The following is a 25971-nucleotide window of genomic DNA, read 5'->3' as shown; positions in this document are numbered from 1 at the left end:
ATATTCGAGCTCCACGCAGCTTTTTTGCTCGGACCTCAGCAGAACGTTCCCGCTTCTATCAGAGGGGATACTCCTCCCCCACCCCCGTTTGCCCCGCGGTCTCCAGCCTTCTCAGGCCCCGCTACGACGTTTCCGGGCTCTCTCCCGCAGTTCCCGATTTCTACGCTGGGTTCCGCTTTGTAGCCCCTCCTTCGCTGGGGCGCGCGGACTCCGCGCCGCTCCCCTCCTCAAGGCGCTTGCGCGTCTCGGGCCACGCAGGACTACATTTCCCAGCGGGTCGAGCGGCCGGCGCCGAGCCTGCGGTCAGGTGACCCGGTCGCCTGACCCGCGGTGAGTCAGGGCCCGGCGGGCGGGGCCGCGGCGGCCGCTGCACCTCGGCCTTGGCCCCTAATCCCCCTCGCGGGCCCCTCAACCTGAAGCCACGACGTTATTGGCGCTTTTCCGGGTGTCGGGCCCTTCCCCGCTCGGATCGGACCCTGGGAATGTTCTAACTGCCTGTGGGGAGAACCTCACTCTCGGCCCGCGATTCTGATCCAAGAACTGGAAGTTGACAGCTTGGCAGCCTTGCTCCTGGATCTGCCACCTCTTCTCACCATCTCATTTCCTTCCCCAGGATTGTCAGTGGGTTCGCCCCGAGGAGAGCTGACCGCCCTGGGCCGCTGCTGACCGCCGGCAGAGTTGAGCCACAATGTCCCCGGAATCTAAAAAGCTTTTCAACATTATTATTTTAGGAGTTGCCTTTATGTTTATGTTCACCGCCTTTCAAACTTGTGGAAATGTGGCGGTGAGTCGGGATCTGTTCTCCCTCCTTTGAAGTGCCTCTCGTAACCGATTCCAAAAATGATAATAAACAGTAATTGTGCCTAACAGCGCGCTTAAGTTGCACCTTGTATTTTCCCACCCACCTTCCTCGTTTTTTATGCCTCAGTTTAATTTCGTGTGTCAGATGTTTCTTATTAATATTTTATCGGGATGGGGAGTTAAACTACTGCCTCTTCCTCTGATTTGACTTGGGGTTTGTATGTGACCTGTTATTTGTTGTCTGTATTAAGGTCTCCATTAGTACTGGGAGAATTGAGGAGAAAAGAACCCCAAGGCATAGCTACAGCTGATCTTTCCCCCTTTCCCTGTCATCGGTTTGCCTTTTCCTGTTCTGTAGTCCTTTTTCTTGTCTCATAGTTGATTTTTAATATGAAGTACTGAGTGTCTTGAATTCTACTTTACCAGGTGCTTCATTCTCAGTTCTTGGAGACAAACTTTGGTGGGGATGGGGAGGGAAACTGAGAAATGTTTTCATTAATTAGCTTTATCTTCCATGCAGCAAACTGTCATCAGGAGCTTAAATAGCACAGATTTTCATGGCAGTGGATATACCAGGTATTGTACCGTATGATTGGTTTTACTCCCTATGTTACAGTGGTTCCCTAAATCTTACCAGAATCTCCGGCAATAATACTGTGATTGAATTAGTAGTGGTTGCATTTTCTCTGTATCTGGTCTGTTTGGGAGAACATAATAGAATAAAGGTGATGAGTTTAGGTTTCATGTAGAATTAAATACTGGGTTTGAAATCCTGGTTTCATGACTTAACGCTGCGTTATGTTAGGCAAGTTACTTCTACGAGCCCAGTTTCCTTGCTCTGATGATGCGTGTAAAGCTCTTGGCACAGTGCCTGGCATTTAATAAACACTCAAATATTGTCATCATTACATCTTCTCAATCCTAAACAGAGGATGTTTTATGTGATTCTTGAAACATTCGGTCCTCCTGTTTTTGTAATTTGATAATGTTCAGCATAGTGTCATCAGGAGCTTTTAGGTTTTTGTTAAGGTGTTTAGTCCCACTTTTACAGAGAAAATAAAGTGCAAAGACCTTCATGAGTCACTAGTACATTGTGATTGAAGCTGGGAGTGTAGTGCACGCATGGATGTAAACACACGGGTTTCTTAATTTCTCTGTGGTGAACTCTTAGATGCTGACCAACAGCCCCCCTCTTCCCCCACAACTCTTCTTATTTAGTTCTTACCTATCCTAAACCTGATCTTATATATATTTGAGAATAAAGGGGTGCTAATGTCCATCTTTTTACATGACTAGCAATACCACATTTTTCACTAGAGCTTTGTCTTCCAATTCCAGAGAACGTTTACTGTTTGAGAGGATCACAAAAGCCAAAGAATAATTTACTTTGGGTTTGTAAGTAGCGTCTAGTAAATGAATTCAGGACCCTCAAAATGGTTTTAGTCACACTTTGCCGCAAGGCGTATGTACTAGGGCTGGGTCTATAGTGGCTGAATAATGTTCAAGTGAGACCATTAGATTGAGTTAAATCAACTCTGGTTTAAGCAACTGAGAACTCTGCTTATTATTTGTAACAGTGAAATTTCATGCAGTTGCCAGGAGTTGTTAACTAAGTTTGTAGAGCAGACTGGTTGACGAGGGCCTCTGGAGTGAGATTCCCAGGAATGGGATTCTGGCTCCACCACTCACCGGCTATTTAGCTGGACTTTCGGCAAGTAACTTAACCACTCTGCATCTCAGTTTTCTTTTCTGTGGAGTGAGGATAATACTACTATCTTTATAGAGCTGTCAGATTTAATAAGGAAAACATATAAAACGCTTGGCTCAGTGTCTGTTACGTGTTGTATGTTAGCTGTTGTTATAATTTACCAGTCCGTTAAAGGCGTATTGTCCAAGGCAAGCTGATTCAAAGGGAAATTTGACGAGACGTCAAGATTTTGTGTAAGTGAAAACCTCACTGTAGGATTCAGTTTAATGATAGGATTATTATTAATTCCAGCTGAAGAAATTAACGTTTGTGCCCCCGAAAATCTATAGACTCTAAGTAGATTTGAAAAAATGCATTTTTGAGACCGTGATTCAAGAGTTTTGTTTTTTCCTTCTCTGTGTTGTTATGTGTACAGCATGGCAATTATTTATGGAGTGTTCTCCGCTTCAAACTTGATTACACCGTCAGTGGTTGCCATTATAGGTCCTCAGCTCTCTATGTTTGCAAGTGGTTTATTTTACAGGTGAGTAGTGTGGTTTTCTTTCATTTAATCCAAACACCCTCGGCACCTTTCAAGCATCCAGTAACAAGAAATTGCTGACTTGGGGGTGTGTGGCTGGCTCAGTTGGAAGGGCATGTGACACTCGATCTCCAGGTTGTAGGTTCAAGCCCCACATTGGGTGCAGAGATTACTTTAAAAAAAAAAAAAAAAAAAAGGTTTTTGCCAACTTGGACTGACTAGAATACAGGCAGTATTTTAGGGATTTGGTTCTCTCCTTGACGTCCTGGGATATCATGTTGTTTTATTTTTATTTATTTATTTATTTATTTATTTATTTTTTAAAGATTTTATTTATTTATGTGACAGAGATAGAGACAGCCAGCGAGAGAGGGAACACAGCAGGGGGAGTGGGAGAGGAAGAAACAGGCTCCCAGCGGAGGAGCCTGATGTGGGGCTCGATCCCAGAACGCCGGGCTCACGCCCTGAGCCGAAGGCAGACGCTTAACGACTGTGCCACCCAGGCGCCCATCATGTTGTTTTAACGTGACGGCGTGTGTGCATATACACGCTTTCATCTTACTATACATAAAAACAGTACCCCAGATCTCTCTGTGGGAGTTGAAAAGAACTTCCTGTGAAGTAATCTTATCTTAGATCAAGTTGATTAACAGGAATTCAACCGAGATAACTAAGGTTTTTTTCTGGGTTGTAGAACTACCATCCCAGCATGTGCTGAGCTATTGGCAAAGGCCAATTATAAACCCTCATTCAATGTCCGATCTTACAAATTCGAAATAGTAAATAAATGAGTAGGTCACATTTGTCCCTTTTTTTCCAACGCTGGAGAAGTCCTTTACAGGTTCACTTTTTAAAAAAGAGAGTCCTCAGAACCGATCCCTAGAAGGCATGATCGGCCTCCTGTATGAGGTGCTGTTTGACCGTAATGCGTTGACCTGTTACATTTTAGCATGTACATTGCCGTTTTTATCCAGCCTCTCCCGTGGTCCTTCTACACGGCCTCTGTGTTCATTGGAATTGCAGCTGCCGGTAAGCGTCTTGCTGTTTATTTTCTCTGTCTTCTGGGATTTATTTAAGAGTATCATGTGTTTCGTGTGTGAAGCCAAGTGATTTCATTCCCTTGACAAACTTTTGGTTTGAATTTCAGTGCTTTGGACAGCACAAGGAAATTGCCTGACAATAAACTCAGATGAGCACACTATTGGGAGAAACAGTGGAATTTTCTGGGCACTCTTACAATCTAGGTAATGATCCTTCTGGAGCTCAGTCTTTCCTTTAATTCTTTTGTCACACCATTTTTTTAGATCTTTGTTGTGTTGAAAATTCCGATCTTCTGTGTTCTTCGGCTTGAGTTCCTAGCTCCATGTGGTGCGGATTTAACGTTTGATAGAATTGCGTGAAATGCATGGACCTGCCTCATTGGGACTCGTGATTAGTAAAGAGAAAATCGTGTTAACCATAATGTATTTAGCACCTGCTATATTTCAGGCAGGGACTGTTGGCTTCGTTACTACATCTCAGTAATCCTTAGCCCCTCATGAGACCAGAAGGTATTATCTGTGTTCTACAGATGAGAAAACAGAGGCTTAAAAGTGAAGTAACTGATCTGATTTAAACCATCCTTATCTGGATTCCAAAGACCACATCCTTCCCACTGAGCTGCACCTGATAGCTATTAATGAATATATTAAAATTCAAAAGTGAGAGGTGCCTGGCTGGTTCAGTCCGGGGAGCGTGTGACTCTTGATCTCAGGGTTGTGAGTTTGAGCCACACGTTGGGTGTAGAGATTACTTAAAAATAAGTGAATTAAAAAAAATTTTTTTTAAGTGAGACTAATTATGTCAGTGCTGAATGATACAGCATGTTATATGTTTCCTAAGTAAAAAACAAAAGGGGTCATTCTGTCGTGGAATCTGTCCTGAGAATTTACCCTTGTGGGTATTGCCTAAAGTTGTGGTGTTGAGAAGTCTTCCTAAATGCAGATGTGTAGCTGTAAGGGGGTGTATATTAAGATACCAGAGTGTAGGCGAGTGACTCCTTCTCTGGGAAAGGGTGCTAGAGTATTAGATGCATTAGATGCAGGTAACTGAATCATGGATTACCCCCCACCCATAGATCCTTTGAAATACAGAATTTCAGAAGTAGCATAAGCTTGTTTCCCAGTAGTCGTTTCCAGAGTCCCAATAAGTCACATGTTTCAAAGAGAGTCAAGTCTTGGTTCTGAGTCAGGTCACTGCCACGTGGAAGGAGATTGAATTCCATCTGTGTCAGTTAGTTTTTCAGAAAGAGTCAGGGTGGAGTCGATACTTTTAAATGACCTAGGGCAGGTAGATACTTTTAAAATTATATAAGCTTTAGAAATCTCTTTTTCTCTCTCTTTCTTTTAAACAAATAATGGAAAAACTGCTCTAAAACCATAAATATGGAAATAAATCCTCAACATCCTGTCCTCCCTTTTCCTCCCCCAGCTTGTTCTTCGGAAATCTCTACATATATTTTGCTTGGCAAGGGAAAACTCAGATATCAGGTTGGTGCTCTTCACTTTGCTTTATTCACACGTGTTCAAAGAATAATAATAGTTTCATAAAAATATCTATTATTGCTCTGTTCAGATTGTTCTCATGAACCTTGCTGCCTTAAGTCCTCTCAGATTTTAGTCTTTAGCCACTTTTTTCCTTATTAAGCTAAGATTTTAGTTTATGGCTATGCTTTGAGCAGCAGCTCAAGGTATAGGAGAAGGTTATGCTATGTGTGAGCATACTAGTCACTGGTTAGACTTTTGAGCCCTCATTTTGTCTGTGTGCTTCCTTTAAAGTTTCTTGTGCATTTTTTCTTTTGGCTTATTTCTTTAACTGAAAGACAAAGGTGGAGGTATTCTACTGAGTTTCTTGTTTGAGATTTTCACGAATGCAGTAAATATTTAACAAGGAAATGTCTGGATGGTTTTAAACAACTTCTGAACATAACACTAATTCGAATTGTTTGCGTGGCCAGTGCTATCTGCCTTCTTCTTTCTTTTCTCTAGAGAGTGACCGAAGAACGGTGTTTATTGCCCTGACAGTGATTAGCCTTGTGGGGACAGTTCTTTTCTTTCTCATTCGGCAACCAGATTCTGAAAATGTCCTGGGAGAAGATGAGTCTTCTGATGACCAGGACCTGGAAGTCAACGAGTAAGAAGTTGGCAATGTTCCTTTTTATTTGAAAATGTATTTTGTGGGGATGTGGTTTAGAGATTTCCAACCTTTGCAGAGCCCTAACTGAGATCCAGCGTTGCGCAGACAGGAGGAAGAAGTTTTATTTGTGTTTATTTATTTATTTAAAGTAGGTTCCACACCCAACGTGGGGCTCAGACTCACAGCCCTGAAATCAAGAGTCGCAAGCTCAGGGCACCTGGGTGGCTCAGTCAGTTAAGCATCCAACTCTCCATCTCAGTTCAGGTCATGATCTCAGGGTCATGGGATTGAGCCCCACCTTGGGCTCTGCACTCAGCAGGGAGCAGGGAGTCTGCTGAAGATTCTCTCCCTCTCCCTCTGCCTGCCTCCCTCAGCCACACGTGCTTGCACCTGCACGCGTGCACCCGCACATGGCGTGCGTTCTCTCTCTTTCTCTCTCTCTCTCAAATAAAATCTTTAAAAAAAAGGTTGCAGGCTTTACTGACTGAGCCAGCCAGGCGCCCCAAGGGAAAGGTTTTAAAGCCAATCTCTTCCGATTGGAGAGCAGTGGGGAGGAAGAAGGGAAAGGAAAGGAGAGGCAGGGGAAAGTTTACAGGGGATTTGAGTCTAATCCCAGGTTGTGGCTGACAAGTTGTATGACCCCGGATAGTAGCCATAATCCCTTTATTTCTCTGGGCCTCGATTTCCTCTTTCAGTTCAGCTGGCATCCCCTGTGTTTTAGTGTACCACGATGCGGGCTTACAAAGTTAAGTAGAAGACAGTCTCTGCCCTCCGTTAGGATTTCTCTGACCCAACCCTAAAATTTTCCCGTTCCTGTGGCGCATGTGAGTGGCAAGGCCATCAGCAGTCGTCCTCGATGATCCTCAGTCACACCCGTGCTCCTGCGCACAGAGCTGGGTTTTTGCACTAACCGACACGCGTGCTCTTCCCCAGAGGAGTCCAAATGGGGAAACAAGTGTATCGTCCTGTGTTTTTCTAAAAACTGTAAATTACCTTTAGCCTGTTTCATTTAGAAGTAACACTAAAACATCACAGACAATTTCCCTGCAGGTATTATCCAGGTTTGAGGGAAGGGAAATGAGAAATCTTTACCAGTCTTGTTCTGTTTGGCTTCTCGAACAGTCAAACGTGAAGGTTACGTATAGCTTTTTATCTATTGTTAAAATGTTGGCACTGAGCATTCTGTGCTGCCTTGTTTATCCCAAAAAGGCCTAAAATTCTCCAGAGGATCATTAAGCATTCAAAATTTCACTAAGTTTGTTTAAAGCAAAAGAGAGAGGTGTTACGTCTGATTTGAATATGTATGTATGCGTTTGTGTATCTGTAATGCGTATATATAACATCAACTATGCGTATATATTTTTAATCATAAACATATTGGAGAAGGATTCTTTTTTTTTTTTAAAGATTTTATTTATGTATTTGACAGAGAGAGAGAGGCAGTGAGAGAAGGAACACAAGCAGGGGGAGTGGGAGAGGAAGAAGCAGGCTCCCAGCAGAGGAGCCTGATGTGGGGCTCGATCCCAGAACGCCGGGATCACGCCCTCAGCCGAAGGCAGACGCTTAATGACTGAGCCACCCAGGCGCCCCTGGAGAAGGATTCTGTGAGGATGAATACCACAGATTCAGCAAAAATTAAAACACCTGTCCATTTAGCAAATGTCAGATGTTGGTGCTGTGCGATAAATACAGCCCATCCTGTTTTCAAGGTACTCCGTGGATAGACGGGCTTGTATAACTGATAAGGTGCAGTGCTGAGGAGTATTACTCAGTCCTTTTAGCATTTTCTCTCCCTGAATTGTCTCCCAAACTCGAAGCTTCCTTGTCTTTATTCTATAAGTAGCACAGACTCTGTGCCAGCCCCCTTCTAAACCTGAGGGGTGTACAGCAGTGAACAAGACAGACGAGTCCCTGTTCTTCTGCGACTTAATTTTAGAGGGGGTGTAGACAATACTCGTGTGAAACCGCAAAGTAAGTGCTAGGAAGGCAGCGAAAGGGGGAGGTGATGAAGGGCCGAGTGGCTCCCCGAGGCCTGACTGGTGAGGAGGGAAGATGGGCTGATGGCCACTGCCAAGGCCAGGTGGTGGGAAGGGGTGCGGTGGGTGCCAGGGCTGCAGGGAGGCCCGTGGGACTCGGCGCAGGGAGGGAGTGGAGTGGGTGTGTCTGCAGTAGCAGGGAGTCGATTCTGGGAGCTGTGCCAGGAGCGCAGGTTCCGTGCTCGGTGGGGTTAGAAGCCACTGAGGGGAGGCGCCTGGCTGGCTTAGTCAGTTGAGCATCTGACTCTGGAGTTTGGGCTCAGGTCATGATCTCAGGGCCCTAAGATCGAGCCCAGTGTCGGGCTGTGCTCTCGGCACGGGGCTGGGGGGGTTGGCAGAGGTGTCTGCTTGAGATTCTCGCTCTCCCCCTGCCCCCACCCCCCCCTCAAAAAAAAGCCGTTGAAGGAAAGAGTAGGATCTAGTTTTAAGGGATTCCACTGAAGGCGTTACAGAAGATGATTTGAGGATGCGAGAAGGCAGCTCAGCGCCCTACCTCAGTGGTCCCCGTGTGCGTAATTTGCATGTGTGAGGCCCCGCGAGCTGGGCGATCTCTAAGAATTTCTTCATTGGCAGTTGTCTCTCTGGCCTCCCTCCCTTCGGTCTATATTTGAGTGTCTGTTCCAGGCATTGTTTGGAGAGTGTTTCGTTGAACACACAGGTGTTCGTGCACTCATGGAGCTTTCTAGTGGGTGAGAGAGAAGAGAAATAGGCATTTTTTTAAAACAGTTTTTATTGAGGTATAATTCACATGCTGTACAGTTTACCCATTGAAAGTGTACAGTTCAGAGGCACCTGGGTGGCTCTGTTGGTTAAGTGTCTCAGTCTTGATTTTGGCTCAGGTCATGGTCTCAGGATTCTGAGATTGAGCCTCACATCGGGCTCTGTGCTGGGCATATAACCTGCTTAAGATTTTTTTCTCCCTCTCCCCCCACTCATGCTCATACTCTCTCTCTCTCAAAAAAAAAAAAAATAGAAGTGTACAATTCAGTGACTTTCAGGGTGTTCACAGAAGTGTGTGTCCATCGCCACAACCAATGCTAGAGCATTTTTATTACCCCCCAAAAGAATTCTGTACCTTTTAGCCATCTGATATTAGAATAGGAGAGGTCTAAAGGAGAGCAAGGTACAGAAATGTGGGCTGGAGGTGGGGGGCTGGCTTGCAACTTGATATTATAATAGTTATTTATATGTAACGTATACTGTATACGTAAAATTACAGATGGGGTTGCCAGGGAAGGCTGAGAAGGTAACATATAAGTAGTAGGGGATGAAAAATAATTTTCCCTTCACTCTCCTGTGTTCTTAGTTGAGACCCCTATGATAAAGATTAACAAGGAAAAAAAAGCAATCAAATTTATTAACACGTATGTCTCATGTATACATGAAGGAAACCCAGGGGAAAATGAGTAATCCCCAGGATGGCTTAGAATTTAGGCTTCATATACTGTCTAAATAGGGGAAGGGGAGGAGGGATGTAGGCCTCTTACAGGAGACTAAATGATTGTTTGGAAAGATGAACGGACCCTTAGAAGAGTAGATGGGAGATAGGATGGTTTGGGACATATTTTGATGTCTGGGCTCTCTTGTGACAAGAACCAATCTTCCCTGTCTGATGAAACTCCCAGAGCCGATTTATAACAGTTGAGTTCCTTTTGGAGGATCTGTCTTTAGGCAGATGAGGGGAGTTCAGAGAAAGCCTGTACCCATATTTGCTATTTTTTGAGTGCCTACAGCTCAACATAATCAATATACTAACGCAAGTTTTGGGGTGGCATGTTCTCCTAGCCTTCAAAGTCGAGACCTTGGGTAAGCTAGGAATGAGATGGGAGGGTACTGGAGGGTTTGAGAGAGATTGAACGTCATCTCACTGTGCCCCCTCCACCCTTGCAGGACCTGGGGATCGCCCTATTTTAGAATCCTATTAGAAATGGCTCCCTTTAATACCTCACTGAATTGAATGGGGAATGACTTGCACCTGAGTGCTGACTGGCTTGATTGTACTTTAATAGTCTGTAGGGTGGATGGATCGGTTCCTACGTGTTTGGGGCTTGAAATGTAAAATGCTAGAATCCTATACCTGATCCTGTCCAACTACAAGAAGACGATCAGTTACTTGGAGTCTGAAGAGATTTTCCTTCCAGGGAAGACATGAGTCCTTATGGTGAGGAAAAAAGGTTTTTCCTGTTGGTTAGAACAGACTCCCTTTTTTGTGTCACTAATTCATTTATGTACGTCAACTAGATCTCCATGAGGTTCCTCTTTTTTTTCTTTTTTTTGTAAATGTTACTATTTAAAGATGGCGGACGAGTAGGTATCACCCTATTGCCCGGCAGAGTAAGAAACATAATCTTTTTAAAATGTCTTTCCCATAATCACAATGAACAACTATACTTTAGCTACATGGTCTCATTAAATTCTTTCAGGTAAGTGGTAATGCTCCTGTTTTGTAAAAGGGGAAGTGAAACCTGGAGGCATGAGGTAACCTGCCTAAAACCGTAAAACGAATAAGTGGCAAGGCACAGTGCAGACTCTGAAGCCCGCGTGTTTGACCCCTCGCTTCTCCTGCACCCCGCTGTGCGGCGCAGGTGCTGGTGTTGCTTTTGCAGAGTTTTCACATGGCACGACTTCGTTTTGAAGGAGTCAGAGTGGAGGGAAATTGAGTTCTTACAAGTGGATTTTACAGTATGCGAACAGAAGGGTGGAGATTTCTGTCCTGTCTGACGTACCCTTTCTGAGAAGGACATGCGGGGATGTGTGCTTTCAACGTAGTATGAGAGGATTGGGTTCGGCTGTTATTAAAGGGTCACCTGGGTGGTGCTTTCTGCGTGTTCTCTGAAGCAAGGGTGGGGTCCCAGAGGGACACCCTGGAGCGCGGAGCATCTCGGCCAATGGAAATGTTTGCCAGACCCTAGAGAGGACGGCACTTTGACGAACGTCAATGAAAATGTGATACCATTTTTCTCCTCTTTTCTGCTTTTAGCGGAAAACACGTTGATATTTCATTTTATTTTTTTTCAGATCTGCCCAGAGCACTATGGGAAAAGCAGTAGATGCGTTCAGTAAGTATTTTCTGTGTCTGAAATGCAAGAGCTGTTCGGGAACAACTACAACATTTGCCTTTCCCCCTTTCCCTGGTAACTTTGGATTGACGATCTTCCAGTGTTTTCGTTTTTCCAGGTATGTGGCTCTGAGGTCCAGTAGTCTTTTCAGCCAGTGTCTCTGTAACTGAGGGGTGTGTGGGATGCACGCGAACCTGACTGCCCGGCCCGGTGTGGTGCGAGGGAGGCACAGGGAGGTGCAGAGAGCTCAGGAACTGGTGCTTTACACAAGGCAGTGAGGACACACACACCATCTTCTCAGAACCGAGTTCGGAAGAACAGTTGGACTTGTCTGCGGAGGGTTCTTCCTGGTAACACCTCCCTGCGTGTTTATTTTTATGTTATTCTCACAACCTCTCTGTGAGTATCCTAGAACACATACCTACCATTTTCTCTATTTGTTGGAAGAGAGAATTGAGACTTAGAGAAAGTATTTGCCCAAGGTCCAATAGCTAGTATATTGCTGAGCTGGGATTCGAGTCCCAACTGTGTGAGAGGCAAAGCCAGTGAATCCCAAAATGGCCATCTTGTGGTTCCTTCAGAAACTAGCAAACATGGCTTCCGGTTCTTGTAAGGCCTGATGTGGGCCAGTTCTTTGCTTCTGCCTATAGCTCCCTCAGCCTCTTTGTCGCCCAAGGAGAGAGAATCTGACCACTGTCTAGTGGGGAGGAGCCTTTTTGGGGCCATGTTGTTTCAGTTAGGCCCCTGGGCCTTATACACTTCTGTGCTTGTGGGTAACCTATAGGTTGCCTTGGGCTAGGGTGCAAATTCTTGATCTAATCAGCCATGGCCTGAGTCAGATAACACAAAGCACCCAACTTCTAGCCAAGAATTCCTGGGGTCCTCTTTTTTAGAAAAGACTTATGGGTGTGGTAGCCTGAGTTTCAAATATATAGTATGTTATCATTAGGGCTATTTAGTCAGGCTTTTATTACATGTATTTCTTATGTTTCAGGAACATATTCTTAATGATACACTATAATTAAAAAGGATGTAGCCTGACTGTGCCCCAGCAAGATGGGAGGTCATCATAGTTAAAGGTCCGGCTTTCAGCTTTGCAGGCCTAGAAACTCGTTTGTCACAACTCCCATTATTGATCAGAGGGACCAAAGGGGAAAGGATTCAAGCTAAAGAAACCCACAGAAATCTTAATTTAACCATTTATTTTTTTTTTCAGATTTTATTTATTAGAGAGAGAGCACAAGCAGGGGGAGCAGCAGAGGGAGAGGGAGAAACAGGCTCCCCGCTGAGCAGAGAGCCCGATGTGGGGCTTGATCTCAGCACCCTGGGGTCATGACCTGAGCTGAAGAAGGCAATCACTTAACCAACTGAGCCACCCAGGCGCCCCTCATTTCAACCATTTATGATGATGTTTAATATTTTTGAGTGAGCCCTTTCATAGATACTCCCTTCTTGTTCCCTTCTTGGCCTAGAAAGCCACATTGGCTTACTTGGTGGGCCTTGGAGTCAAGGAAAGGGAAGATTGATGACCCCCAGGCTTATGACATGGTCCCTCCAGCCTCAGTGAGGCTTGATGCAGCCTCCCTGCACCATCACTGAACCCCTGCTCTCCCTGGGTGCCTGTTGATAGTAACCAGATTCAGGATGTCCTTCCTCAATGTACAAACCTTGCTTCAGCTTCTCTGTAAAATGAGGCACTAACCCAATGGGGGCTGCACAGTTTCATAACAGAACTAGTTGGTTGCAGGAGTAATAGGATGTTGAGCTGTCTAGTTTGGGGGGAAAGAAGGAGCGGCCGAAAAGGTAAGGCATGTAAGATGCTACGTGGTAGGCAGATTTCGGAGCTGGTGCTGGGCCCTGGGGAGCAACGTGAGGTAATGAGGTAGCGAGGAAGCCAAAGAGAAGATAGGAAGGCAGAAGACAGTCCAAGCTTTAATCTGTCTTAGGCGGGGTGCTGCGTTTCCTTTATTCTTAATCATCACTTTCCCTCTGTTGATGCTGTGACGCATGTTGTACAGAAAAGGCTCCTGCTTATCTGTTTTGTTTTTTTTTTTAAAGATTTTATTTATTTATTGGACAGAGAAAAACACAGCGAGAGAGGGAACACCAGCAGGGGGAGTGGGAGAGGGAGAAGCAGGCCTCCCGCTGAGCAGGGAGCCCGATGTGGTACTCGATGCGGGGCTAGATGTGGGGCTTGATGCGGGGCTTGATCCCAGGACCCTGGGATCATGACCTGAGCCGAAGGCAGACGCTTAACGACTGAGCCACCCAGGTGCCCCGGCTCCTGCTTATCTGAAAAGCACTTCATTCCTCAACCAAATGTATATGTTTAATGGGTTTCTAGAAAAAAAATTTTTTTTAAAGATTTTATTTATTTATTCGATAGAGATAGAGACAGCCAGTGAGAGAGGGAACACAAGCAGGGGGAGTGGGAGAGGAAGAAGCAGGCTCATAGCAGAAGAGCCTGATGTGGGGCTCGATCCCAGATCGCTGGGATCACGCCCTGAGCCGAAGGCAGACGCTTAACCGCTGTGCCACCCAGGCGCCCCTCTAGAAAATTTTTTAAAATTTATTTCTTTGTCTTTAAATAATCGTGAAGTCCATCTGGAAGGATAAATGAGAATAGCCAAGAGAATTTTTGAAAAGGATAAGGACTTGCTCTAATAAATAGTAAAGTAAATGATTGTGAATTCATTTGAACACTTTGGAATACAAAGAGCAGTGGAACTGGATTCTAGAATCAAGCCTACGTCCACAATACAATAAATACAATAAAGGAGACTCTTAAATGAGCAAAGTTAGGGAGTAGAGTGTGTAGGAAAATAGACTCAAATGCCATATCTCCTAGCATTCCAGGTGGATTCAATGCAAAAACCAAACTAGAAAAGTAATTGAAGAAACTGGGTGGAGAACAGCCTTTTAAGCAGGTCCCTCAGACGGTAAGGGAAAAGAGTGCCCTTTCATTGCTTAAGCTGTAGAACTTCATCTGTCAAAGCAACCTAATAGCGTTAAAATGGCAGGGAAGGTACCTGCCTAAGCATAGGAAATGCAGATTTGAAAGTTTCCATCAAATTTCAAAAGATAAAAAAATAATTGTCCGTGTTATGGGGAGTAGGTATTTATATGCATAAGACCACGTTGCTCATAGGAATATATATTTGTATGATTTTCTGAAGAGCCAATTTGTCAGCAAGTTATCAGAAGCCTTAGAAATGTTTGTTCCTTTACCCCAACAATTCCACTAATAGGATTATCCTCAGGAAATAATTAAGAATTTTCGTCAAGATTTAATGGCTAAGATGTCTATATTAGTGAGTAACTGAAAGTAATTGAAATACTTCACAAGGCATCAGTACATGTATACAATAGATTATCCTAGCCATTAAAATGAGCTCGAATGTTAGAAAATATTGGCGTATTATGTGAAAACAAATTTTAAAATAGTATATACAATGAAACTTGTTTTTATTAAAATTTGTTTAAAGTCTGTAAGGAGATCCATTAAGCTGTTGGATGATATTTTTTGTCTTAATAGGTTTATTGAATATAATTCACACACTGTACGATCACCCATTTAAAGTGTACAGTTCAGTGGCCTTCCGTACGTTCACGGGGTTGGGCATCCATCACCACAGGCAGTTATAGGACCTATTCTTCACCCCAGAAGGAATTTCTGTACCTATCAGCATTCACTCCCCATTTCCTCCCCACCACCCCCATCCCTCACCCTGGACATCCATTAATCTGCTTTCTGTCTCTAGATTTGCCTATCCTGGATATTATTTCGTATACATAGAATCGTACTGTAAGTGCTGTTCCGTGACATGTTTCTCTCACTTAGGGTTTTGGTTTTACTTACGGTCATGGTTTTGAGGCTCATCCGTGTTCTAGCATGTTCTGCAGAAGGGGTTGTTTGTAGGCATCATGAATAATGCTGCTGTGAACATCCGTGTGTGGGTTTTTGTGTGAATGTACGTCTGCACGTGTCTGTGTAGATACCTGGGAGTCGTAGGATTGCTGGGTCCCGTGGTCGCCGTGTTTAACCTGAGGACAGATGTTTTCCAGAGTGGCTGTACCATTTTATGGTCCCACTAGCCGTGTGGGAAGGTTCCAGTTTCCCCACTTCCTTGAGTTCTTATCTGTCTTTCTGAAGATAGCTGTCCCCGCGGGTGTAAAGTGGCGTCTCATGGTTTTGAACAGCATTTCCCTAATGGCTAAGGACTCGGGGCGTATTTTCACATATGGGGTCATCTGCATCACGTCTCTGGAGAACTGTCCACTCAGGTCCTTTGCCCGTTTTTTATGGGTTGTCTTTTTATTGCTGTGTTGTAAAAATTCTTTGTATATTTTAGATAAGAGTCTCTTACATATGATTTGCAGATATTTACTCCCATTCCTTAGGTTGACTTTTCATTTTCTTGATGGTATCTCTGAAAGCACAAAAGTTCTAAATTTTTGAGGAAGGCTGATTTATCCGTGTTGTCTTTTGCATGTGTTTTTGGTGTCCTAAGGTTTTGCCTAGCCCTGGGTCACAAAGATTTGCTCCTGTGTTTTCTTCTAAGACTTTTATAGTTTCAGTTCTGACATTTAGGTCTGGAATCTATTCTGAGTTCATTGTTGTGTATGTTGTGAGGTAGGAGTCCAACTTCATTCCTCTGCATGTGGCCACCTAGGTGTCCTGGTGAAAAGACTGTTCTTCCCCACTGAATTGTGTTGGCACCCTTGTCGAAATCAGTTGACTGTAAATGTGAGTGTTTATTTCTAGATGCATGTGTCTGTCCTTATGCTGGTACCGCGCTCTGCTGATGACTGTCAAGACTTGAAGTTGGGAAGTGTGAACCCTCCAACTTTGTTCTTTTTCAAGATTATTTTGGCTATGGTGGCCCCTTGAATTTCCATATGAATTTTAGGATCGGTTTGTCTATTTCTGTAAATAGATGATATTGTGTTGTTGTTTTTAATAGACTTCATTTTTTTAGAGCCGTTTTAGATACTTTTTAAATTTATTTTTTTGAGAGAGGGAATGAGCGAGAGAGAAGGGGCAGGGGGAGGGGCAGAGGAAGAGGGAGAAGCAGACTCACCACTGAGCAGGGAGCCCGACTTGGGGCCCGATCCCAGGACTCTGGGATCATGACCCGAGCCGAAGGCAGACACTTAACTGACTGAGCCATGGGAGGCGCCCCATTAGAGCTGTTTAGGTTCACAACAAAAGGAGGAGAGTTCTCTTATGCCCCCCCACCCCATGCTCAGCCTTTCCACACCATCCGCGTCCCCGGCCAGAGCGGCACATCTGTTACGGCGGGCGCACCTGCTGCATTCCCACATCATCATCACCCCGAGTCCGCAGTTTGCGTGAGGGTGCACGCTTGGTGGTGTACGTATTATGTGCTTGGACAAATGTATAATGACATACATGTAGTCACGGTTATAGTATCATTCCAGATTATGTTTTAAATTTTCTTTTTGTTTAATCTTCTGATTATTCAAAAACAAACATGCTTTGCTAATGTCATTTTTTTTAATTAAAAATACTTTTTTAAACCTCATATTGATCCTATATTTTTTCCTGGAAATGCGTGAAAAAGGTGAAAATGTCTTACTGCATTTATTCTCACTATGTTTCAGTGAGATAAGAGAAAAAAGTATCCTTTTCTGCCTGTGGCGAAATTCAGGACAGACCGTTTGTGTCTTGTGTAACTTTTGTAGTCAGCAGTTGAGTAAGACCTAAAATCTGGAGCCACTATTCATTTAGGACTAGGTTAGATCAGTGGCCTTAAATTATGAAATGTGAGCAGGTTCAGAAAGACAGTTAAAATATGCAGTTTTTAGACATGCATTTTCCATTGCAGATTGCCACCGCATTGAACAGCATAAAAACACACTTTAAAGTAGTCCTAAGCAATTACGCAGAACTAAAGCTTCAGTCCCCAGATCCAGAGAACTGAGAACCGCAGGAAGTGGTGTGGCAGCTTCTGTGCGGTCAGCAAGCTCCCTGGGTGGCAATTGTCATCTGGAATCCAGTCTTCAAGCCGCTCTGTGCTCGCTCCTTCCCCCCGGGACGTTAGCGCTGTGCCAGCCATTGACGCCCTTAGCCTAACCTTTGCTCAGGTCTGTTGACATAGTCTCGTTTGGTTTGATCCTGTTTCTTTTCTCCATTCCGTGTTGTTTTTTTAGATTCAAGCTGGAGAGTGTGTTGGGAAGACACCACTGTAGAATGTATTGAAGCAGGTGGAATAAACGTTTTATTTGCAGGGCAGACTCAGCTCATCCCTTCAGCATCTGAATCCTTAACCTCAGTCCCACTATATTTGTCTACTGGTGTTATTGACAGGGGGTGTCTGGGTTGAGTAAATGTTTGAGAATTTGGGGTAATTAAAATCTAATTAAGCAGTCTTACATTGTTTTCTTTCAGGAAAATCTCTTAAGTTATGTGTCACCAAGGAGATGCTGCTCCTTAGCGTTACAACTGCTTATACAGGTAATGGGGTTAATGGCGGTTTGGGTGTTCGGTGGCTGCATAATGACAATGAGGACTGAAAACAACCACTGTGTGATTCTTTCTCACAGCTCTGTGCAGTGGTGGGGCTTGGCTGAATGATTCTCCTGATGGTCTTAGTTGAGATCTCTTCTGGGTCCTGTTAGAGGCAGCTGGGGCCACAACATCTCAGTAGTTTCCATTGCGTGTCTGAAGGGGTCAAGTGCAAGGCTGGGTCTCTGTTCACAGTAGTCTCCGTGGCTGCATGACCCTCTCCCAAGTGATCCCTTCCTTCTGACCCAACAGGAAGGCCAGATTGCTTAGGGCCTCCAAAAAGAGCAAAAGGGGAAACAGCCAGACTTTGTGAAGGCTTAGGCCTGGCTTAGGCCCAGTGTTGCTTTGACTGCATTTCACTGGTGAAAGCATATCACAGGGCCGGCCCGATTCAGCGTGGGAGGGTTTTGTACAAGGGTTGCACCCTGGGCGGCATGGTTCATTGCAGCCGGTGATTTTAGGGCAGCATGGAGCTCTGCAGGAGATAACCCTGAGTAAGTCCTTGTGACTTCGTACGGATTCATATACTTTCTGTTGAAATGGAATGAGCTCTGTGGCTTACCTGAGTCGCTGGAGCACTGTCAGATCTTCAGAATGATGAGGGAATCTATTTCCTTTTAAAAAGTGCTGTCATGTCAGGGTGCCTGGGTGGTTCTGCCTTCAGCTCAGGTCATGATCCCAGGGTCCTGGGATTGAGCCCTGAGTCTAGCTCCAGGCTCAGTGGGGAATCGGGTTCTCCCTCTGCCCCTTCCCCTGCTCATGCTTGTGTGCGCGCCCCCCTCCCCTGAGAAATAAATAAAATCTTAAAAAAAAAAAAAAGTGCTATCATGTTAAAAAAAAAAAGTTATAATGTGCCAGTGATTACTTTTGCCTTTATTTACCTTATTGGTATAAACATTTTTTTTGAGAAATAGAATAAATGTTAAACATCTTTAAAATTTGTTAAGTTTTTGTAGCATTAAGGAATGAGGTCTTCTACTGATTGACCTTAATTTTTTAGCCCTAATTTTTAAAACTTCTTTTTCTGGGAAAAAGAGTTTAATGAAAACATTTTGTCTTTAAGCAAAGGTGGATTATGCATGGGTTTTCCAAACTTACATTCCTGTTAACCTTGGAGAGCTATTAATAAGGGTAACAAGCACTTTAGAAATCACTATTACAGACTTACATGTGTACCGTCCTCTGTCCATCCCATCTCCACACAGAGGATCATTTTATTTGTTTTTAAGATTATTTTATTTGAGAGAGTGTTTGCGTGCATGCGTGTGCGTACCTGTGCACACGTGCACAAGCAAGGGGGAGGGGCAGAGAGAGAGAATCTCCAGCAGACTCCCTGCTGAGCACAGAGCCCAACACGGGGCTCGATCCCACAATCCTGAGATCATGACCTGAGCTGAAATCAAGACTCAGATGCTCAACTGACTGAGCCACCCAGGCGCCCGAAGGACGGTTTTTAAAAGAAGGGTTAAAGAGTTTGCTTATTTGAGTTGTCTTTTTGTCTGAGATACATGGCAACTGCCATCTTGTGGTTAATTCCATTTCATCAGCTACGTAGCATAAAACTGCTCTGCTTTCAGGGAGTAACCTGTCAGGCTGAATGAATTCTGTTGTGTACGTATGTATAGCTCAAATATCACCAGCCATGAAGAAAAACCAGGAATGGAGGTTGTGAGTGTATAATTAAATCTGCTTTTTTCCTAAAGGTTTGGAATTGACGTTCTTCTCTGGTGTCTATGGAACGTGTATTGGTGCTGTAAATAAATTCGGAACAGAAGAGAAAAGCCTCATTGGACTTTCTGGCATTTTCATTGGTATTGGAGAAATCTTAGGTTGGTTCAAAAAATGTTTTTGTATGAAATCAGTTCGTTGTGGTTATCACAGATATTGTAAGTATACTTCACCTCTCTGTCCTTGAATTTTAATTTCCTTGCTTATTTTTACCCAGACAGGTATGTCTTTGTTTTTTTTATTCTCATCGTTCTAAGATAACCATGGGATGTTTGCCATACAATTCCCAATCAAAACCATAAATAGGAAAACATAGTCTCTCCCAGCTTTTTCTCTTAAAATACTTAGGGAAAGTGGGGCACCTGGGTGGCTCAGTCGTTAAGCGTCTGCCTTCGGCTCAGGGCGTGATCCCAGAGTCCTGGGATCAAGCCCCGCATCGGGCTCCCTGCTCCACTGGGAAACCTGCTTCTTCCTCTCCCACTCCCTCTGCTTGTGTTTCTCTCTCACTGGCTGTCTCTCTCTCTCTGTCAAATAAATAAAATCTTTAAAAAAAAAAATTTTAGGGAAAGTGTCTTCTGAATCCCTGACACAAGCTGGATGTCCAGCAAGACAATCCACTTCTAACTCTTTAAGTTCTGGAGTTTGTGTCAGACTCCACACGTCCAAGGGCTCAGTCCCTCAAAGACACCCTCACTTCAGATGCCCCTTGTAAGTCCCGGGTCCCCAAGCTACCTTCTGTCTGACGTGGCTGTGAGTTTGGAGGTTCCCATGAGCCCCCAGGAAAATGCTGTACTTACTATTAATACTTATTATAAAGGATACAGGTGAACAGGCAGGTGAAGCAGCACGTAGGGCAAAGACCAGAAGGGTCCCGAGCACAGGAGCCTCTGTCCCCGTGGAGTCAGGGTACATTACCCTCCCAGTATGTGGATGTGTTCATCAGCCAACCAGGGTCGCTCTCCCAAACCTGCCGTTTAAGGGTTTATACAGACATTTCATTACAGAGGCAGGGTTGATGAGATCACTGCCAATGATGATTGCACTCAATCTCCAACCCCTCTCCCCTGCCCCGAGCCTGGGGGCCAGGGCTGAAGGTTCCAACCCTCTAAGTAAGTCTTGGTCCGTCTGGCAACCAGCCCCCATCCTGAAGCTAGCTAGACCACCCTGAAAACCCCTCAGGAATCACCTCATTTGCATAAGCTCTGGTGTGGTCAGAAGGGAGTAACAGAAAACAAACAGAAGACACGCCTGACACTGAGGACATTCCCAAGGTTCTAGGAGCAGCTCTGGGCCAGAAAGTGGGATGGAGAATGGACAAGGCAAAGACCAATGTGTATTTTTAGTGTACCACACTAGGTATTCCTTTTTTTTTTTTTTAACTTTTTTTATACAAATTCCAGCATAATATTAGTTTCAGGTGTACGATGTAGTGATTGAACACTTCCATACCCGTCCCGGTGCGCGGCACAACGCCTGCAAGGTGTCCCTCCGTCAGCAAAGCTGGTTTGATGCCTGGAGCTGTGTGTTGAATATTGTCCTATAGGAGGAACTTTCCAGTTCATCAGATACTTACAGTACATCCATTATATGAATAAGAGACTCCCTGCCCACCTGGAGCTTCTGGCTTGGGGAAGAGCACAGGCAATAAAAACCCATACGACCCTTAGAGTGGCCGGCGGTGGTCAGCACGATGGGGAGAGCAGACTTCAGTGGCTTTGTTTCCTGCTTTGCTGCCCACATCTGGAACCGTACTGGGTGTTTATATGTATTTGAACGTGTGGAATACAGTTAGAGTAATTGTCTTAATGTTTTTGCTCATTCTAATATCTATGATGGTACTGGTTTTTTTTTTAGTTTTCTACAGCTTTATTGAAATATAACTCACGTGCCATATATGTAACCCACTTACAGTGTACGGGTCAGTATTTTTTAGTACATTCACAGGGTTTTGAGTCAGCCCTACAGTCTAATTTTAGAACATGTTTATTGCCCTTCCCCAGGTAACTGCTAATGTACTTTCTCTATAGATTTGCTTATTCTAGACTTTTCATATAAATGGAATCACAGAATATGTGGTCTCTTGGGTCTGGCTTCTTTCATTTAGCATAATGTTTCCAAGGTTCTTCCACATTCTAGCACGTATCAGGCATCATCCTTTCTTATCACTAGGTGATAATTAATTGTATGGATATATCACATTTCATTTATCCATTTGTCATTCCATGGACATTTGGTTTGTTTCCACTTTTTGGCCGTTATAATTCATGCTGCTGTGAACGTGTGTGTACAGTTAATTGTGTGGATATATGTTTTCATTTCCCTTGGGTACATAACTAACACTGGAATTGCTGGGTCATATGGTAACCACATTTGGCTGCTTTTCCTCCTCATGATGGGTGCTGTTTTCCTGCTTCTTTGCCTGGTCATGCCGGAGATACCAGGCTTTGTGAACTTTACCTTGTGGGGTGCTGGATGGCTTTGTATTCTTATAAATATTCTTGAGCTTTGTTCTTGGCTGCAGTTCGTTTACTTGGAAACAATATGACTCTTTCAGGGCTTGCTTTTAAGTTTTGTTGGACAGGACCAGAGCAGTGCTCAGACGAGGGCTAATTATTCCTCGCTCTTGAGGGAAGACCCTTCTGTGCACACCCAGTGCCTGTGACTCATAAGATTTCCTGTCTGGCTGCGGGGACGAGGCACTATTCCCAGCCCAGGGTGGGGCGCTAGTACATCTAATACATGTAAGCCTCTTGGACGGTTCTTTCTCGGGCCTCTGCTAGTTACTCACAGTATGTGCTGATCAGCACTTAGGGAAGACTCAGAGGGACCCTCTGTAGATCTCTGGAATTGTCTCTCTCTGCAGCTTTCCTTTCTGATAGCCTGTTCTGGAACTCTGTAGCCACCTAGGTATCCCCAGACTCTCAGCCCTGTGTCCTCCACTCAGGGGGGCTGTGGGCCCCCCCCCGCCCCCCCTCCCTCCCTGCAGCCCAGCCTAAGCCTCTCTCTAGACCAGCAGCTGGGCAGTAGCAGGGCTCCCCTCCTTTGCTTCCTGTCTCGGAGATCACTGACCTTTGTCGTCTCATGTCTCGTGTCTTCAAGATTATTGCTTCATGTTTTTTGTACTTTTTTTTTTAAGCAGGTGCTAAATCCACTCCCTATTACCCCACTGACCTAGAAGTCTATTCTGATTTTTAAGATTTCTTCTGTTTCAATGGTTATTTTTTATTTTTAATATTTGTGCTTGCTTTCTGCTTGATTAAATTAGTTGTTAATCTGTTTTATCTATTTTTTTCAAAGAACCCAAGTTTTGATTTATTAATCTAGCCTTGTGTTTTTCTGTTCTCTACTTCATTGGTTCTGTAGGTGGAAGCCTCTTTGGTCTCCTGAGCAAGAATAATCGTTTTGGTAGAAATCCGGTTGTGTTGCTGGGCATCCTGGTGCATTTTATAGCTTTTTATTTGATATTTCTCAACATGCCCGGGGACGCCCCCATTGCTCCTGTGGAAGGAACTGATAGCAGTGCTTACATCAAATCCAGGTATAGTGACTGTCATTTTTCTAGTAAGTTAAGGAAGGGTGGGAGGTAACGGGTGGCTAGATACTCAGAATGGAGCAGTTAATCATTTTCTGAAAGTCTGTTCTCTTTATAAGGTCATCTGTCAAATGTTGATGGAGCCAGAATTATTTTAAATAGGAGCTTATAGAGAATCCCAAGTTATTTTTGTAATTGTTGTTTTAACCTTTCAGCCCACTAAATGCTTTTCTTGACCTATGAAAGAGCATGTAAGTATCCGATGTGATTTTGTAGGTCTGCTTTCTGAGCAGTGAAGAACAGTGAGGAAAGGGTAGGCTCTCCGGTTCATTCACAGTCGGTTACGTCCGCTTTGAGGATCTTACTTTCTTACGCTCAACTCAGATCCATTATAGATGTAGACATTTATGTCCAGGTCCACCATCCAGGGGTGGCCCTGCCAAACCCAGTGTCTGCTCCCAGATAGTTCATAGACCAGAGTTTGCTTGGACTGTGAAGGTGAATGCGTTTGAGCATAAATTCTTACTTTGTGGAGTCCAGTGTTTATTTCTTCTTGTTTCATAGTGTTTACAACTTGAAAGCGAAATGCTCTTGTAGGAGAGTTGCTTTTACATTAGAAAGGGCTCTAACAAATACTGTTAAGGGTGCTCTTTCTAGGGGCGCCTAGGTGGCTCAGTTGTTAAGCGTCTGCCTTTGGCTCAGGGCGTGATCCCAGAGTCCTGGGATCGAGCCCCGCATCGGGCTCCCTGCTCCACTGGGAAGCCTGCTTCTTCCTCTCCCACTCGCCCTGCTTGTGTTCCCTCTCTGTCTGGCTGCCTCTCTCTCTCTGTCAAATAAATAAATAAAATCTTTAAAAAAAAAAAAGAGTGCTCTTTCTAAATTCATTTTCCTTTATATGCAGCAAAGAAGTCGCCATTTTCTGCAGTTTCCTGTTGGGCCTTGGGGACAGCTGCTTCAATACCCAGCTGCTGAGTATCTTAGGCTTTCTCTACTCTGAAGACAGCGCACCGGCCTTTGCAGTCTTCAAGTTTGTGCAGGTAAGCTCCCCTTCAGGCCGGGCTAAGGTGGGCTCTCTCTCTCTTTTTTTTTAAGTGCTTAAACACTGTTTTCTTGATGGTTGTGAAATGAGAGTCAGGGCCATCCTTTAAAGTATTTCTGATCAGACATAGGAAGCAGGGAGGGCTGTGATTTCTCCCCCTCGCTTGTGTAAGAGACTTTCCGTTCTGGTCTTAGTGCTCAGGTTAGAGGCTTCCCACCTTAGATACCGGAGTCCCTTCGTCACATAGACAAGCGCATTTCTGGCCTGGAGTATACGTTATTTTATTACTCAGTTTCTCACAAAATACTTTAATTTATTTATTTAAAGATTCTGTTTGAGACAGAGAGAGCAGGTGGGCACACAAAAGAGGGGGGGCCAGAGGGAGAAGCAGACTCTCCTCCGAGCAGGGAGCCTGATGTGGGGCTCGATCTCGGGACCCCGGGATCATGACCTGAGCCGAAGTGGAATGCTCAACGCACTGAGCCACCCAGGTGCCCCACAAAATACTATTTTAAATAGCAGATCGCCGCTTGCCTGACGGTCGCCGGCTCTCAGTGGGAGTTTACGGTGCACGTGTGTGAGCTGGTGGCTGATGAAGTCCCATCTGGGCGGCGCTGAGGGTGGCGGGGCTCGCTGGGGAGCGGTGGGCTCGTCGCATCTTCTGACCGGTTCTGTTTCTTCTCAGTCCATTTGTGCAGCCGTGGCATTTTTCTACAGTAACTACCTTCTCCTCCACTGGCAACTCCTGGTCATGGTGATATTTGGATTCTTTGGGACCATTTCATTTTTCTCTGTGGAGTGGGCCGCCGCTGCCGTCGTGGCGCGGGGCTCCGACTACCGAAGTATTTGACCCGCGGCGCCTGGGAGGTGGGGCGCAGCTGCAGGCGGCACGGCGGGACCACGGCTCGGCTGAGGACGCCGCCTGTCCTTCCCGCAGAGCATCGGAGATGCTCAGGAAGGAAAGTCAAAGAATTAAGCCCGCTCAATCTGCCAGGGCTGGTGTTCAAGTTTACAGACATTAGCTATTTAAAACAAGCAGAATAAGGGAAACTTGTTTTGTCAATTATAATCGTTCAGAAATGTTGTTTTTCATTTCCTCTGTCTCGAGTTCCTTATAATCATGTTACAGAATGTAAATGTCTTCTTCGCCCTCCTGTTCTCGTTGAACGATGCTGCCCTGATTCAGAACACTAGGCCGTATGTCAGGTGAAGGTTCTTGCTGGGTGTGGGGTGTGTGCCACTATGTAATACAGGGAGCCTCTCCCCACCCCGCATATGTGTCTGGGAACGACATGTAAATAAATTGTGAGATGCTGAAGTGGAATCTTTGAAAAGATTTGCACTTTCTTCCTCCTTAAATGTTTTGTTTTGTAAGTTTTCCTACCTTGTCATTCGTAGCAAGGAGCAGCTAATTATTATAAAATGAGGTAAAAATTGTCCAAAGTTTTAAAAATGAATCTTAACATGTGAATGAACAAAAACACATCTTAAAAAAAGGTTTTTTTTTAAAGATTTTATTTTCATTTATTTGAGAGAGCGAGAGTAAGAGAGCAAGCAGGAGCAGGGGCAGAGGCAGAGGGAGAAGCAGGCTCCCCTCTGAGCAGGGAGCCCGATACAGGACTCGATCCCGGGACCCGGAGGATCATGATCTGAGCAAAGGCAGACGTGTCACCGACTGAGCCACCCAGGCGCCCCCAAAAACACAGTTCAACAACAACAATACACATTTACCAGAGGAGGATTTTTGCTAGCATTTTCCTAGAAGATGCAGTGCAGAGAGAAAGAAAGAAAGAAAGAGAGAGAAAGGGACGCGTGAGCCGTCTGTCATAGAGGGAACATCATTCC

The 25971-nt window shown here is 44.6% G+C and overlaps 1 protein-coding gene across 1 annotated transcript; it reads left to right on the top strand.

The window, feature by feature from the left end:
* Positions 1-7: 7 nt before the first annotated feature.
* On the top strand, positions 8-25450 carry MFSD11 (major facilitator superfamily domain containing 11). Its single transcript, XM_008693807.2, has 13 exons — positions 8-784; positions 1322-1377; positions 2925-3032; positions 3979-4058; positions 4177-4273; positions 5499-5557; positions 6056-6200; positions 11258-11298; positions 17711-17776; positions 19531-19656; positions 22919-23093; positions 23989-24124; positions 24812-25450. The coding sequence occupies exons 1-13, from the start codon at positions 689-691 to the stop codon at positions 24974-24976; spliced, it is 1350 nt and encodes a 449-aa protein (XP_008692029.1). The 5' UTR covers positions 8-688; the 3' UTR covers positions 24977-25450.
* The last annotated feature ends 521 nt before the right edge of the window (positions 25451-25971 follow it).

Source organism: Ursus maritimus, unplaced genomic scaffold, assembly GCF_017311325.1.
Source record: "Ursus maritimus isolate PB19 unplaced genomic scaffold, ASM1731132v1 scaffold_24, whole genome shotgun sequence".
Classification (NCBI taxonomy): Eukaryota; Metazoa; Chordata; class Mammalia; order Carnivora; family Ursidae; genus Ursus; species Ursus maritimus.
This window is presented reverse-complemented; position numbering and strand designations above follow the sequence as displayed.